At 36.7% G+C, this 18,116-nt stretch overlaps 1 protein-coding gene across 1 annotated transcript in view; it reads right to left on the minus strand.

The window, feature by feature from the left end:
• Positions 1–8,956: 8,956 nt before the first annotated feature.
• efna5b (ephrin-A5b) overlaps positions 8,957–18,116 on the minus strand; it is a 113,355-nt gene continuing 104,195 nt past the window's right edge. The window contains exons 3-5 of the mRNA XM_084388650.1: positions 13,648–13,713; positions 13,358–13,435; positions 8,957–9,745 (exon numbers count right to left, since the gene is read on the minus strand). Of these exons, the coding sequence (XP_084244776.1) occupies positions 9,621–9,745; positions 13,358–13,435; positions 13,648–13,713 (269 nt within the window). The 3' untranslated portion in view covers positions 8,957–9,620. The remainder of the gene's footprint in view (positions 9,746–13,357; positions 13,436–13,647; positions 13,714–18,116) is intronic.

Here is an 18,116-nt window from a genome sequence, read left to right on the forward strand (position 1 = left end):
ACATAAAATCCCCGTCATAACTCACATCTGCTGCGAGTTTCATCTGGCACACACGACGTGCTCATAGATCAGCTGTCCGTGTGTCCGTCTGACGAACCGCTCTCATTGGTGCTTCAGTGGCTTTTTGGTATTTCCTGAATGATCTAATCTCAACATTATTGCATTTGTCTACATATTGGTTTATGTTTCACTGTAATATTAACATTACCGTTGTTGAGCTGTTTAGTCCTAGAAGTGTCAGATTGGTCCTGTTCAGTGTTGTTATTGTGTCTGCATTCACTATATGAAGTCTGTTAAAGGGAGACTTCACAGATTAGCATTCAGCTTTGCATCAGTAGAAACCCAGTAGTATTCACGATTGACGTGCTTCCCTCCCTCATGTCCCCCTGAGACGAGAGATTTCTGTATTGTGTGTCTGGAAAAAAACCTCAGATGACGCAAAAATCGTCATTTAGCTCATCAGAGGCTTTTCTGTCCAGAGGCGAGAGACTCCAGCCAGTAGGAGGCGCTAGTCCCGCATGTCTTCAACCCGCCCATAGGGGGAGCTCACGATAAAACGCTGTCTTTTCAGTTTCGAGTCGACTAGTAGCCTAGTTGTATTATTTCTCCCAATACTGCCCTCTGTAACCGGTAGGCGTGGCTTGGGTGTGTCCTCGTAGGCCAGCGAAGCAAGTGCATTCTGGGAGTTGTTGTCTTTCATCCACATGAGCCAAAAATACATTTTCAGGCTTTTCTCAGTCTAGAAGGCACCAACTTCTAAAATAATTTCACATTTCTACTACATAAATGACCCAATTTAAATACACATTCATCTTTCCAGCGGTGAAGTATCCCTTTAAACCATCGGTAACACTTTACAAGGTTCCACTTGGTAACATTAGTAACTACATTAGTTAAAGACAACCTATTATAATCTTTTACAAAGTCTTGATGTTGTTTTCAGGCTCTACTAGAACAGGTTTCATGCGTTATTTCCTCATATTCTCCATTGTTGCGGCTCCTCTCTTCCCAGTCTGTCAGTAACGCTCTGTTTACTTCCTGTCTCCATGAAGCCCCTCCTTCTGAAAAGCACACTGTGCTCTGATTGGTCGGCTGGAGAAGTGTGTTGTGATTGGTCGAGCACTTCGAGTGTGTTTGGGAAATGTCCCGCCCCTTACCATAACCACCAGTTTAACACATTACAAACTAACTCAACCAGGCCCCGTCCCTTTATTATGCATATGATTTATTATAATGAGGAATATTGTGACGTGTTCGTTCCGGAAGAAACTCAAGACTACAATGGAGGCGTTTCAGGAGTTCAGAAACAGTGCCTACTATAGAAAAACATGGAAATAGAGCAAAATAGGACCCCTTTAACGTGAACTAACATGTTTATTAATCTTAGTTCATATTGATTTCAACATTTACTAATACATTATTAAAATAAAAATAGTATGTGTTAATATTAGTCAATGGAGCTGAGCTAAGATGAACTTACAATAGTTGATGTTAATGCATTAATGTTATGTATGGGATCATTTCGTAAAGTATTACCAAACCATCTTATCGAATGGTTTCAGAAGTTGCAACAATATTAAAATGTGTCTAAATTATAATAACGCAAGTGTTTGTTTTCTCTAGCTGTGGATTTGTATGATTGTAACCTGCTGCGATTTCGAAACAGAATTAGTTCTGTTGACGTGATTGCATTAAATAATTAATCCTTGAATAACATAAATTAAGGTAAATTGTTATTTTAGATGAGAGGTCATTTAGAAGATTATCTAATTATGCAATTTTTTTTAAATGAAGGTTGAACGATGGGTGAGCCGTCTTTAAGAACTGGCCTAAGAATATGATTAAAGTTATGAAAGGCTCATGAATAATTCAAACATTTATTTCACAGGAAATCAACTGTAAAACATATTCCTCTCAATGCGTTCTGCACTGCCACATATTCCTCATATATATTTACACAATGCTGATGGATAGCGCTATAAAATAAACTAATTAAATCTGAAAAATGAATTGAGCCAGTATTTCATTCCCCGCATCATTACGGAGTGGAGTTAAACTATTTTTGCCATCAAAGTATTAAAGGCATAAATCAACGGTCAAATAAAAGCGTGTGCTGGAGAGTTATTGTTTGAACGGAATGACAAAATCATTAGAATCAAATTTATGACCCGCGGTCAAAGAGCCCGTGAGACGTGAACGTAAACGCTGGCCTCGCTAACTGATGATGTCATCAGAGCCACACACACACACACACACACACACACACACACACACACACACTGAACAGATAATAAACAGATTCATCTTTACCAGTCGTCCATCAGTGTTAACCTTCACAATCGGCCCTGCAGGAGTGTGTTGATATTTGATGACCGTAAGACTTCACTATAAGATTTCATTTGTAAACGTTAGTTAAAGGAGGAGTTGACTTTCAAATAAACAAATCCTGATCATTTACTCACCCCCATGTCATCCAAGATGTCCATGTCTTTCTTTCTTCAGTCGAAAAGAAATTAATTCTGGGATTTTTCTCCATATAGGCTAATGGACTTCAGTGACAACGGTTGAAGGTTCAAATGTCAGTTTCAGTGCAGCTTCAAAGTCTCGACACGATGCCAGCCGAGAATAAGGGTCTTATCTGACGATAAGATGACTTTAGTTTAAGATGACAAAATGAGTTTAAAAAAAAATACTTTTTAACCGCAAATGCCCGTCTTGTACTATCTCTGAGATGCGCCACGCATTACGTCATCTCGTTGGAAAGGTCACGCGTGACGTTACGTAGGCGGAAGTACCGACCCAGTGTTTACAAGTTTGGAGTAGGAGGACCGTTCAAAGTTATTGTATGTTTCATGACCTATTTAAATGTATTTGTGTCAGTTTAGTGTTTAAAATGGTCCCAATTACATGTGTGTTCATATCCTGGATAAATGCTGTAATTTTTCATGTTAACTGATGCATTAATTAATGTTAACGTTGTAAAGTGTTTCCCTTTACAATAAGTAAAATTTACTCAAGTTTTTCTTTTGCAAGTTTTTGCACTCACATGTATGGAATTAAGTAAAATCTACTTAAGTTGTGTAAAATTATCAAAGAGAATAAGTAAATTGGTAACACTTTACAATAAGGTTTCATTAGTTAACATGATGAACGGTAACACTATTTTACAGTGTCATTGTTATATGTTACATGTATTACAGTAATGACTATATAAATTATGTATTATTACATGTAACGAACCCTAAAACAAACCAAACCCTAGTATGTAGTTACTTAATATTACTCAACACTTAAATACATAATTACAGTGTAACAAAGACGCTTTAAATTAAAGTGTAAGTGAATGAACAATATTTCTACAGGCATTTATTCATCTTAATTAATGTTAATTTCAGCATTTACTAATACATTATTAAAATCAAAAGGTGTATTTGTTAGTTAATGCACTAACATGAACAAACAATGAACAGCTGTATTTCTATTCACTAACATCAACAAAGATGAATAAAATACTGTAACAAATGTATCGCTCATTGTTAGTTCATGTTAGTTAATACATTAACTAATGAACCTTATTGTAAACTGTAATATCAGTACATTTAATTTGGCCAGTTAGAGTTTGAGGAATTTCTACTTTACCTTGCATTTCACTCACTCTTTGTTTGTAAATTTAGCACTGATTGTGAATTAAGCCGTGCTTTTAGAGTGTACTGCATGCTAAACTTATAAAACATCCAAGTAAACAACACAGAAGATTTCATGTTACACTTTGTAAGACATAAATACACAACCGAACACAGAGATCTCAATACACAATAACGGTTACAATCAATAGTTTATGAGAATGAGTCATTTTGAGGAGAAAATTAACTCCATGTCACAAAACTGCGTTACTAAACCTAACAACAAATGCAACAATAAAACAAGGGTAAACACAACTAGAAAAATGCAACCGTATTAAATCTTCATGCCCCAGTGCATGCTGGGAACAGCAGTATCAGAAAGTTGAGTAAGAGTTACTTAATTTTATAACTTTGATACTTACTCAAACAATCGTTGTAAACATAACAAACAATTCCAAGTAAAATATACTTATAAGTTCAAGCTTTAGTTTCTACAAGCTTGGATTGAGCACTAATTTACTTTTTTTCTTTTTTTTAAATATAAAACATATTTATATATATTTAGAAATAAAAAATATATTTCTGTAGTATTTACTTCATTTGATCTAAAAACACATGTAGGGAAACAATCTCTTCTTAACATGCAAAAATGCAATAAAATATATATATTTTGGCATGTGAAGTCTCAGAGAGTAAGTGCCCATTATTAACTTGCATTGCATCATCCTAATAATTGCACTGTATCAATTTATTTCCGCATTACAAATGCATTTATTTGTACTCTTATGTATTACTGTGCATTGTTTTTAATCACTTTTATGTAAATTGTGAATAAACTCCCATTGCATACAGTGATATATTGAATCCCTTTTGTGTGTAATGCATTATATAACTTTAATAAAGCATGAAATTATTTTTAGATGTTTTTCTTGATGTTTGCATGTCATTTTTAACCATTACATTTTAATGGGCCTCGATAAAATCAGTGCTACCTAATGTTACTTTTAATCGAATTTAATGTACGAATACAGTGCAGTTTTTTCCTTTATGCTTGTCTGAGTGCATGAGTCAAACAAAAGCATTTCTTTTCCAGTCTTTATCAGTACGCCATTATGTTCACATTTATACTAGTTAAATAGAAATCATTGTGAACTTGAACTATGAAATTACATATGGAGTAAGAACCAAATGATCTTTTATTGCAAGTCATTGTAAGCTTTTGAGGTTTTTGTAAGGTTTTAGATAGTAATAAGAAACTAGCCCCGACTAAACCAAGCACAATAAACCAGCCAAGCAATGCATTTTTTTTCTTTAATTATTATTTATAGTTGTTCAGACACGTGTATATACAAATACAGAACTTAATTTTTTTTCTTTTCTTTTTTTCAAAAGTTTGTTCCTGTTTGTACAGTGGGAAAAAAGCAAGTACAGAAGAGAAAATGAAAACAGCAGAACCAGTGTCATCAGAAGTACAGGAGTGAATGTGAACTGAATCAACACACACACACACACACACACACTTGATTTCTCCAGCACACTTCAGTGAAGAGAACAGAGACGTCAGTAAGGGTGTTGGTTGACTAAGGCAAGTGTAAAACACCATCACCGATCAATCTGTCAGAGTCCAGCAGATTTCAGACCGGAAGAGGAACCGAACCGCAGAATTTACATTCATTTCTTTGGATTTCATTCCATCAAATTTCGTTTTAAATAATGCATTTCATTTTTTCAGTATGAATTATCCATACACAGCATCTAGAAACATTACAATAATGTTTAAATTTATATTTGTAAAAATTTGATTTTTTTTTTTTTTTTTTGGAATTCGGCTAATTCCTTTTCCTGTCAATCTAATTAATATTTTAATTCTACTTCCTGTTCAGTTCAGTTCAAATTCACACACAAGAACTGAAGGTGTGAATGTTCCTCAACCCTGACAGAGAGTCAAGACTCGTTCACACACGAGAACTATAACGATAACCATATATACTTCTAAAAAAACGTTCTGAATGTCCACACCACAACTATAACGATAAAGACAAACAATATCGTTGGAATCAGAATCCATCCTGCTTTAAGAGCTCGAGTGTTTAAAGGGACAGATGAAGCAATTGCAGCACGCATAGAACAAACAACGTGTGGACGCTAATATAGTTATCGCTATCGTTATAGATCTGGTTTTCGGTGTGAACGGGCCTTCACGCGGACTGACGGCAGATGCTTTATTCTCAAAATCATTGATAACAATCATTGAAAGAAACAAAAGAACAAGAACCTTCAGCGAAACATTATGAAGTAGTGCTAGACGCTGTTAGCCGAAGCGCTTTGTGCAAAACTACACAACTCTCCTGTGTAACGTTCTCATTTCAGTGGAACTACGACACACACTTACGGGGTGAGAAGAAAGACTAACATTTCACAAAACATGTCGAGAAAAGAAGAGGTGAAAACAGCCAAAAGAACACTTTATTTAACGTTTTTTTTTTTCTTTATCAAGTCCATGCACATGCCACGTTATGAAACCAGCAAGTTCCTTCCGTTAAAAAACACAGTCCGTAAACAAACGCTGCGCCCGAACGGCGACTCGAAAACCATCGTCCTCTTCTGATCGGATCCGTGCGGAAAATGAAAAACTTTGCCAGGAGATTTTAAAAAAAGAACAGAAAGGTAGATGAAGCGTTCCTATTGGCTCAGGGCCTCAGAACGCAGTTCAAAAGTGTCCACTCATTGGCTGCAGAAAACGTTGCGTTTGTCGAATGCATTCACTTCCAACATTTTACTTTGCTCAGTTTTTTTTTTTTTTTTTTTACGAAAAGACATGTGAATCAAATTAATACCTTAATATCAAACATTATGTACAACACATTTTGATCATAACATTTAATGCGGTATCCATAATAACATATAACAATGATGCTGAATAATAATAATAATTAATAATTAATCATAACAATCAATGTTTTATGAAGTGTCTAGTTTTTTTTTTTTTTTTTCTTGTCCTCCAGAAAGGTACAAAAAACAAGTAGTATTCTAACACTATAATGTTATGTTTTCGACTACTTCAGGATACACGGTATCCATGTAATACGCTGATTCTTGTTTCCCAGTTCAAAGTGTGTACAAAGCATGGTATTAATGGTAATAATTGGAGTACAAATGATACAAATACTACTGAAGCTGATTTTCAAAAGTTTCTTTCATAGTTTCTAGTGTAAACCATGAAACGGAGCACATATGGTGTGTTTCCTCTAGTCCTGATGTCGCGAAGCCGAGCTGCTGAAATCGCATTGTTACCGTTCAAACAAAAACAAACACGAAACGCAGTTCATCTCCGCGAGCGTGGCAGGACTAGCAGAGCCAAACAGGCCTATTGAGAATCAAAAAGGCAGAACACATTATCCAATTTGCGACTGTTTGAAAAGTCCGCAGTATTGTTTATTGTTAGGATTGCGTATTCTCTGACTGAACCCTCCCTCCCCGGAGAAATCCTCAGTCTCGCAACGCGAGCTCTGAACGGCTCATTGAGGGTCATAAACTGAAACGTGACGACGGGAGTGACCAGGCAAACAAGTTTAAAGTCTATATATGGGTGAATCTCACAAAAAAAAAAAAAAAAAAAAAACATGTCCGGATCACATTTTATACCAGGTCACAAAATTACATTTTTCATGAAGAAACTGAAGCCTGACCGTTAAAATTACTAAGCAGTGGTTTCTTTTCTTTTTTGGGGGGTTTGTATAAGGTTTTAGTTGTTTAAGATACTGTAACTGTAACTGTTTCACTTCCTGTAAAATGTAACATCCTTGATTCTCCAATAAAAATTTGAATCGGAATTCTCCATTTAACTACATTGAACTAACAATTAGCAATTAATGTGAATTGATTTTTAAGTCGCTTTGGATAAAAGCGTCCGCTAATGAAACGCTTTACAATAAGGTTTCACTTTGGTGACATTAGTTAGTTAACATGAACTAACAATAAAAAAGAAATTATCTTAGTTCATGTTAGTTTCGACATTTACTTACACATTAAAATCAACAGTTGTATCTGTGAAGATTATTTAATGATTCTTAATCATCTATCGTGATGAATCGATCTAAATACTTCACCATTTAAGCTGAAGTGTGTGATTTTTGCGGCAGACGAAATTGCAAAAACAATGTCGGGCAGAGCAGATGAAGGTTTTAAAAGTGTGGATTTTAAGGGAATTTTATACAGAAATAATGAAGATTAGGTCAGAGGTATGAAAGGTTTGTCAAGTGAAAATAATAGTCACATGAATAGGGCAGTTAGACACACCAGCCAATGACAATAGAGGGCAATTGGGTGTTTAAAGGGCAATACACTTTTATCAGCCTTCTCTAAAAGCTCACATGATAAAATGTTTCATAAAAATCATAGTTTTAGAGATAACATTCTCAGATTTGAAATGAAGCATGACCACACTTGTGGCTTCAGCTTCATTGTGTTTCTAAGTTGCTACACTACAGCCACATCATTTTTTTTTTTTTTTTTTAAATATATATTGTTAATATTTTTGAGCTTATATTATACCTCCATATTAATAACGGTCTGAATCTTGAACTGTAAACTCTCAAGTGTTGGCTTTCTAAATATATGTTGGTTATGTGTCAGTTCAGAAGGACTTATGAACAGCAACCTTTTTATTTTTGGGGTATGTCAAAACAGGGGTGTGGGAAAAGGGGTTAATATGAATATTTTTATTATATTTAATTGAAATGTAATTATAGTCACAATGCAAAAAAATCTTAATGGTTAAAATCGTTTTCATTTTGTTCAGGCAAAATGTACATTCTTAGGATTCTGGGATGAAATATGAGTCGCTAGACAGTTTTGGTGAGATTCGCCCATCGGTTCCTCCATCGTATGTAAGGCTGTCGGAGGAGAATGCCCACGTTATAATGTCTTGCGTATGTCGCATCAGCATATTAAACGAGTCAGATTTGCACCGATTAACAGCTACAGAACAAACAAATGCATTAATGAAAAAACAAACAAAAAAACGTAATTTCCCCCCATCGAAATGCTGAATTTGAAGCACTTCCAGGAGATATTAGTATTGTGTACAGTATAAGGCCTATTCAAATAAACGTGTACTTTTCCCGCCCATATGAAAGGGGAAAACGTGGTGTGGAGCCCCCCCTTCCACATTTGGTTCCTAATAGAGTCGGACACACAGTTATGACAAGAAAAGAATTTCCATGATCCGTCAATGTTGATATCTCATATCAATTGATAAAAGGTCATAGGAAAAATATAGATATTTATGTTGCAGTTAAGTTTATCTTACAAAATACAAAATCATTGTTTTTAGTGGTGTGGTCTACTAAGACAAGTCCCTCAAATTGCTGTATAGAATCAATTCCAAATTCACACAAATCAGATTATTTAGACTAACAAACTCATCTAGCATCTTCCTTCTACTGGGAAAGATCCATGCGGCGAGATGCGTAACAGACCGCTTCTTCCAATGAATTCTGCAATTTGTTAAGAGAAGGCAGACGAAGGACGAAAGGCAAGAAGTCTTTGTATATTTATCGCTAACAGCAGAGCCGGTGAACTCGGTTAAGGTTTGATGTTTATGTCTGTTTTATGTGACACCCACCTATGAACCTTCAACTCCAACAATTCTCACAGGGTGTTCGGCGTTTCTTAACACTTGCTCTAATTACCGACAAAAGGAGCGACTCGCTCCCAATGGACACGGATAAAACGCTCAGACTCCGCCCCCTTCCTCCCAGCCAGCCAATCCCCCGTGAGCGGCCGTCAAAGTTGATTGGTCGGTTGGTTAAACGGGTGATCTGCATTTCTTCTTTGCGCGGCTAATCGACTTTTCCTAATAAAAGACAGCGAAAGACCACTTAAATATTTGGAAAACAAAAGAAAAGCAGAGCTGAAGTGTTCCTGGTGGATCTCAAAGCCCTCGGTCCCGCTGTGTTGTGTTTCTGGAGGGCTGATTCGGGGTCAGGTGAGGGGCTATAAGGTGAGGAACACAGAGATGCACAGCACCAGGAGGGCCAGTAGGGGGCGTGATGTTTGGTGGCGCAGGCCTGAAGTCGACACGTCGCTCCGGGACGGTTCGGCCTCGTGACTGGTGTCGTCTAGAAATGAGGAGATGGAGAACATTTGATCAACTCAGATACTGCATGTCAGGGTTTTTATAGTTAAGGCAAAAATATTGCTTTTTCATGCACTGGTCAATTTGACAAAATTCAGATTTTCATAACATGTGTCAGACTGGTGGAAAGAAACCATGCACAATACATGATTAAGTGTTCATTTTATTGCACTTTATCTCTTTGTGTCTGTAGGTTTCAAATACAGCGCATATCTTTAAAAGCCATTTACTCAAAATGAGTTTTTATCTCCATTTTAGCAGCACTTGCATGCACCAAAACTTACAGTTTTATTCCTATCTATATTCTGAAGGTTTTGACAGAGGTGTTTGTGCATATGTCATTCACCTGATTTTTTCATTCCTATAAAACATGGTGATCAAAAGATAAATAAAAAATCAATCAATAAAACTTTAACTCTAATAGGTCAACAAAATCAAACAAGAATTCTGAACCCGACTTTAACCAATGTTCAGATTTACGTACTGGAAATCTATGCAAATTAGTGCATATTTAATTAGATCATGCATACTTTGCATATTTTAATATAACATTTCTATATCTATATCTATTTTTATATTTATATTATTCTCTTTTGTTTTATGTCAAGCCTCCATCATTGGATAGTTGTTGAATTTTGGTTACTTAACGGCACAACTTAAAACCGACATAATTTCAAAGTGTAATGGTGTTATAAATTGAACATTGTGTGGACATTAGCATTATGAGTTTTGTTTACCTTATACTCATGACTAAATGTTGGTGTTTGACATCAGAATGATGTTGGCGTTTGGAAGACATTGAATTTTGGTTAATTAATACCAATCAACGGCAGCTGTTAGTATTCTACATTAAAATTAATGTCTGCGTTAGATATTGTCTTGACAGTGAATTTTGGTCCCCTGTTGTGAGATCCTATATTCAACCAAATAGCAACCTCTTACAACATAGGCGGCCTTCTGGGGGAAAATAAACTAAACTTATTGAATTCAAGATAATTGACAAACAGAAAAAAGAAAAAAAGAAAAAAAAAAGACAAAAAGGGACAACAAAAATACTAAATTAAATTAAAAAAACATACAATTTAAAAATAAATGTCTAAATATTGACAAAAACTATAATAATATCTCAATGATGGTGCCATGCAGTCTGAACTGTAAGCAGCAAATAACCCAGAATATCCTTGTTGGAAGCCTCAATAATAATGGAGGCAGAGCTCAGTGCATTTCTCCACGTTTATTGGTGTAGACACACAGACTGCGGTTATCACCAGTGAGCGTGATATGGCTTTGGAAAGCACATGGTCTCAGTGGAGTCTGAGGACGTCAGTGTGGGAACAGACAGGTGTGACGCTAAAAGAGACAGATAAATATGCTTGAGAGGACAGAGTAGTTTGCTGGCTCATTCAGGCGGGCAGACAGACACCTTCAGCCTCAGTGGGAATCTGGACTAATAAATCAATGCCTCCAGCATGACACTGTGTGTGTGTGTGAGTGTGTGTTTGCAAGGTGAAACTGCACGATAAAACAATACTGTGTTAATCTACACTGACATTATCAGCAGTGTTGATTGATATAAGCATGCATTTAAAAAGTTTTTCGCCCACTGATCGCCTGATTGGTGAGTGATTGAATATGCACTTTGTTCAAAGTCTACAGACATTTACATTAAAACTGTCAAGCATTTTCTGTATGTTTTATTTGCCCCCAAATTCTGTTTAATTTTTCCATATTCCATTTTAATAGTTAATAATCAAAAAGGACGTCTAATCAATTTAATTGATAAAACTTCAACAATTTTAACGATAATAGTGAGCTATGGACTATTTAATTTTTTAAGAAACTCTGTGTTGTGTTTTAATAATTCTGTGTTTATGATTTAATAAAAAACTTAAATAAAAAGGTGGTAGACAAATAAATGCATATCTTTAATCAATCTTTGAGTAATTGATTAAACAATTTCATCAACCTTTTAAAATGTAATCAAATTAAATTTAAACAATTCCTTTCATTTTTGGCGAACAAAGTGCAGCACAACCGAGGTTAAAAGTGAAAACGTGGACATAACCAAGTTAAACCGAACTTTTATTTTGATGCATTGTCGTGAAGATTGAAGCTTGTTTCTGCCACAGATTAAAAAATAAAAAGGGTCATTTATCTCAGTTTATCTAGGGTACGTTTTATCTCACAATTCTGACTTTTTTTCTCACAACTGCAAGTTTACATCTCGCAACTCAGATTTTATATCTCAGAATTGCGTGATATAAGTTTGCAATTGCGTGTTATAAAGTCAGAATGGCGAGATATAGACTCGCAATTGCGAGAAATAAACTCGCAATACAGACTTTTTTTCTCGCAATAGCGAGTTTATATCTCGCCATTTCGCCGCCCACAATTGTAAGAAATAAAGTCAGAATTGCGAGATGTAAACTTGCAATTGTGAGATAAAAAGTCGCAATTGTCTTTTTAAATGTTTTTTTCTGTGGCGGAAACAAGCTTCCATACCTTTGAGTTTTTGTGTGTATCTGAAGATAGTTTTCTCAAATGAAATGGTGAAAGTGCTTCAGTAAACTGTGCTTATCATTCACTTAACATTTATACTAGACATATTAATTATAGAGTAGACTACTAGACCTATAGTCGTTTTACACTTTAATATTAAAGATACCAATCACAGATCAAGATACTAACCCTAACCTAACCCTAACTAGTCCATATTGTGATTTGATTAAGTTTACAGCCCTTATTTAGATTTTTTTTTAATCCAAATTTGGCAAAATTTTCATTTTTATGACTGGATTTTGGTACAGTTGTGGAAGTATTCACAATTAAACAGCTTGTAAAGCAAAGCAAGCTGGTTGGTCAGACAGTCGTTTCGGCTGTTAAGACTTCATGCCGATAGTCAACACTATGTTCTTTTTCTCTTCGTCTATTTCATCACATCTTGAATTTAAATGCAGCTCCAATGTTTGATCATGTCACCATGAAAGTCATGGCTACCGTGACAGTAATGGCAATAAATATTACGAGGCGATAGTCGTGCATATGCTAGTAAGTGCCATGTGTTCGGATGTAATGGGTTTTATCAAGCAGAAGCCAAAGCAAGCTTGGCGTCGTTCCATGTGACTCCTTAGAGAGCCAAACACTAATTTGGCACAAAAACATTGTGGATATCTGAGTTTTGCATCTTGATTCTCACCACAGCCGACATGCATGCATATACTGATGCATAGTGTAAATATAATTCATGCATTTCAGCTGGAAGGCATGATAGACACTGACTGACTGAAGCTTTTGTCTCACTGAAAGGTCACATGGATAATTTCTGGTCACTTAATTGCACGTTCACATGGTGGAGATGTTGACAGACGGCTATTACAAGAGAATGCATTATTAATACGATGTGTACCTCATGCATAAATAAATAAAGCAGTCTTTGTGGTTTGAAGTGTCAGAGAAGCCTCAGGCGCAACTCAAATCCTGAACGTAAAGGTACATTAAAGCAACAACACACACACACACATGCACAGAGTGATTAGAGGAATTAAAGGACAGACACAGACTGAACAAAGCCAAGGTGATTTCAAGCCATACTGACCTCTTGGTTCTAATGCATTGTCTACTTTGTCATCGACAAAAACGCGGTCATGAACGCCTATGGTTTTCTCGCAGCCATCTACAAAAACAGAAGAAATGAAAAAGATACCGTAAGCCAGTCATGTTAGTGATAAATCAGCAGCCCAACCCACCTGCCAATCAAAGGAAAGCCCGTGACATCATCACACAGAAGCAGTCACCCGCCATTAAAGAGTGAGGCATTGAAAGAAGCTCTGACAGAATCAAACGTGTGTGTGTCTGTGTGTGTGTTGTAGAATCAATGACACTTACTTGGTGGTCTCACAAACACTTTCAGCTTGAGACACGACCTTCTCCCGGTTTCTGTGATCATGGATGCTGTAAAACACAAAGAACAGATAAGCAGAGGTGAGTACACACACTCACACACACAAACACCTGACAAGAGGAAGATATCTTCTTAGTCTGGCGCTACACACACACACACACACACTCTGAGCTGAGGCTTGCGGGTGTATTTTGTGGTCTGAAATAGGAAATTGGCCCGTTCCTGAGGAATCTAAAGGGTGTGTACACACACACACACACGGCGCCTGCGGGGTGAAGAAAGCAACGTCACGCTGTCATTTGTGGTTTTCTGTCACTCGTAGTCAGTCTGATGGTTTATCAGCCGGTTCGGGACTCGAGAGGTTTGAGCACAAATACACCAGACTGTTTTCAAAAGAGGAAAATCACAGCTGAAATTATAGAGTGACTTCATCTCGACTTTATTTTTAGCCAAACATGTGTTTCTTGAATGCTGTACTTAAAGGTCAAGTAGAGAAAGGAAAAATCACAAATAAGATCCTCCTCACTTTCTCAACACACAGTTAAACGGAGATCAGACTGAAGGATCTTACGGAGCCGATAAAGGGACACGGGGATGGAGAAAAATATGGGATGGGAGGAAACGTTGTATTTCAATGCTTTTTGCCGTTTGCTTTCTAAACTTTTGCATTCCCCTGAGAAACGTTGCACTTGTTTGCAAACCTTTTGAGATCACACAAAAAACGTTTGCGTTGGCTTTTTTTTTGAGAATCTTCGCTTTCAAATCTTTGCACTTGCTCGCAAAACTTTTGTTTTCACTCAGAAAAGTATTGTGTTCCCCGAAGAAACGTTGCATTTGTTCACAATTTTTTGGCGTTCTCTCGTACGCAACGTACGAGAGATTGCATTCCCCCGAGTTGCATTCTGTTGCATTTCCCAGAGAAACTTTGCATTCTTTTGCAAAACGTTTGCGTTTGCTCACAAAACTTCTGCGTTCGCTTGTAAAACATTTGCGTTCGCTAGGGCTGGGCGATATATTAATTATCGCAGGCGATGTGTCCGTGATAATTAATGCGATATGGCTCAGCTTGTCAGTTAACTACGGCTCTGTGTAGTAAATGCCGCTCCATCTGAAAGCAGGTGATGCCGATTTGCTACTAATCAAGGAACCGGCTTTACTGACGAGATGTGCATAATGTCATGCGATATATCGCCCAGCCCTAACGTTCGCCCACAGAACTTCTGCGTTCGCTTGTAAAACATTTGCGTTCACTCACAAAACCTCTGCGTTCACTTGTAAAACGTTTGTGTTCACTCACAAAACTTCCACGTTCGCTTGTAAAACGTTTGCGTTCGCTCACAAAACTTCCACGTTCGCTTGTAAAACGTTTGCGTTCGCTCACAAAACTTCCACGTTCGCTTGTAAAACGTTTGCGTTCGCTCACAAAACTTCCACGTTCGCTTGTAAAACGTTTGCGTTCACTCACAAAAACACTGAAATATAGTTTTTTTCCCACCTCATATTATTTCCATCACAATTTTTTTTCTCGATTTTTGGAACGCAAACATTTTGTGCAAAAACATTATTATGTTAATAAAATGAATTATAATTTTTCCTCCAATCTCATTTTTTAATATACCATCATCATGAACCTTTAGGGCTCTGTCTGTAGTATCCAAATGTTTCTCCTGAGAAACATTATCTGAGATCTCAACAATGTCTCAAATTGTGCTTAAATCAGCCAAGATGCTAAAGATCTCAATATGAACTCAAACAACTTAAATTCTCCAAAGACCAAAATATCTGAGCTACGCAACGCTCAATATTTGACTCATTAATGACTATTTTTATTTCTGCATAATAATATTTCAGGAGAAAAGGCAAGTTGAAAATCAGACAGTTGAAAATCACTGAAATATAATTTTTCCTCCCATCTCATATTTTTCCCAGCTCATAACTGAGCTGAGCCTTGACAGGGAAAACTCTTGATGTTATTCTGTGAGCTTTATTAAGATGGACAGCACAGAGCAAGTTCAACGTTTGGACTAATTAAGGCTTAATTACTCTCAAAATGGGATTTGATTCTGTGATCTTTGGTGTAAATGTGGTGTGGCGCTCGTGTGGCCTTCATAATGTGCTGCATTTCTGAGTGAAGCAGAAAATTAAGAGCAGGACTTGATTTTATCTTTTATATAAAGGCTGTAATGAAAGTAAATTGTATCAAAATTGCTTCAGTACTGATGTTCACTTAACCTAACCTAACCCTAACCCTAATCCCAACCCTAACCCACAAGACAAACTCTTAAAATGTGAACGTTATTTCTCAAGATTTAATTGCAAAATATTACACCTATGGACACTGACTCAGAATCTTTAATTGAGCATATCGATTATCAAACTGTCATGCACTGATAAAACTGTGTGTTTGTGTTTGTGTGTGTGTGCGTGCATGCGTGCGTGTGTGTGTGTAATGCACATTTCTGAAATGCATTACATTCTATTCTGATCAGTATTCTGTGGCGTTTGAGTTTATTAATGGAATAAAACGAACACCTGAAGCATGTCATGAATCCAAACGACAGAGTTTCACACGGGAAGAGCCAAATAAACCCGTTAACAGACAAACAGAGAAATAAATGACTGTCAGTGTGTTCCTCTGTGCTCACTAAAACTGGATTGCAATAACTGGACTTTTACAGCAGTAACAACAATATTTCTTGAGCATTAAATCATCATATTATTCTGATTTCTGAAGGATCATGTGACACTGAAGACTGGAGTAATGATGCTGAAAATTCAGCTTTGATCACAGGATATAAATTACACTTTACTGTATATTCACATAAAAAACAGATGATTTAAATCATAATCAAATAAATATGCAGCCTTGGTGAGCAGAAGAGACTTCTTTCAGAAATGTTAGACACAGAAACAGGTTTTCCAGTGTACTGTGCAGCGATACACTCGTGTGCTGTAATGAAATGAACACATTTCCAGGATCTCCGCCTGCATGCGGCTTAATAATCAAACACATTTTCCGATTGTAAATCTGGCAAGCGAACGCTCCTGTCAGAGTCGGCCCGCCCTTTGGGCAAGTATGCTAATCAGCATTTATTTCATTTGACAAAGACAACATACGAACGCAGAGCTATTAAATATGCAGCGCTCTCGTTCTCCACCGTAGCCGGCGGCGGATCTTTCTCAATTTGTCCTCATCCATAAAGACTCTTCGACTAAGAGCATCAGCAGAGATGAAGAGCGTTCCTCACAGCCCTGCTTTAGTGCTTCTGTCTCATCATGTACATGCTAATGAAAGAGAAAGAGTGTGTGTGTGTGTGTGTGTGTGTGTGTCTGAGTGTGTGTGTGTGTCTCTCTGCGTGTGTGCGTGTGTGTGTCTGAGTGTGTGTTTGTGTGAGTGAGTGTGTGTGTCTGAGTGTGTGCGTGTGTCTCTGTGTGTGTGTGTGTGTGTGTGTGTGTGTCTCTGTGTCTCTGTGTGTGTGTGTGTGTGTGTGTGTGTGTGTGTGTGTGTGTGTGTGTGTGTGTGTGTGTGTGAGTGTCTGAGTGTGTGTGTGTGTGTGTGTGTGTGTGTGAGAGAGAAATATATTTAAGGGTTTCAACTTCACATTTATATATATATATATACTTAAGTTAGTCAATTATAACACAACCTCATACATTTTTATGTAGTTTGTTTTTATAGACTAAAGTTAAATGGAAATACAAATATATATTTATGTTTTAATGTGTTGTTAAAAAGACCATTATAAAGACAGATGTACATTAAAAGGAAGGACCTGAAACATTTAGCGACCAGAATACACTGTAAAAAATGTAGTAGTTTTGTCTTACAAATATCAAAAGATTCTTAAATCAAGATGCATTTTCTATATAAGAAAAATTACAAGATATTTAGTCTTGTTCCCTGGGGGGAAAAATCTTAATTAAATGCATTTAGCTTAAAACGAGTAAAATTATCTGCCAATGGGCTGAGAAAAATAATCTTAATGCAAACAGAAAATAAGATTTTTTCTTCTTCAGATACTTTTTCTTGTTTTAAGCAAAACACACTTAATTTTTTAAGTTTTCGCCCCAGGAAACAAGACTAAATATCTTGTAAGTTTTCTTATATAGAAAATGCATCTTGATTTAAGAATGTTTTTATATTTTGACTGGAAACAAGACAAAAATACCAAGTAAGAATAGCATTTTTTGCAGTGTATCACTGAGACTTGAGGGTGCAGGACACTTTACACCTAACAATCAAGCACAAAAAAACACCCTAGCAACACCCTGGCAACCACCCAGACCACCCTAACTGGATAGCAACACTCATGGCAACCACAAATAATACCCTAGCCATCACATAGGAACATCCTGGCAACCACACAGAATACCCTAGCATCTGCATAGCCACACACTATAAACTGCAACACCCTGGCAACTAGCCAGAATACCATAGCAACCACATAGAACA

This window comes from Rutilus rutilus (assembly GCF_951802725.1).
Source record: "Rutilus rutilus genome assembly, chromosome: 19".
In the NCBI taxonomy this organism is placed as follows: Eukaryota; Metazoa; Chordata; class Actinopteri; order Cypriniformes; family Leuciscidae; genus Rutilus; species Rutilus rutilus.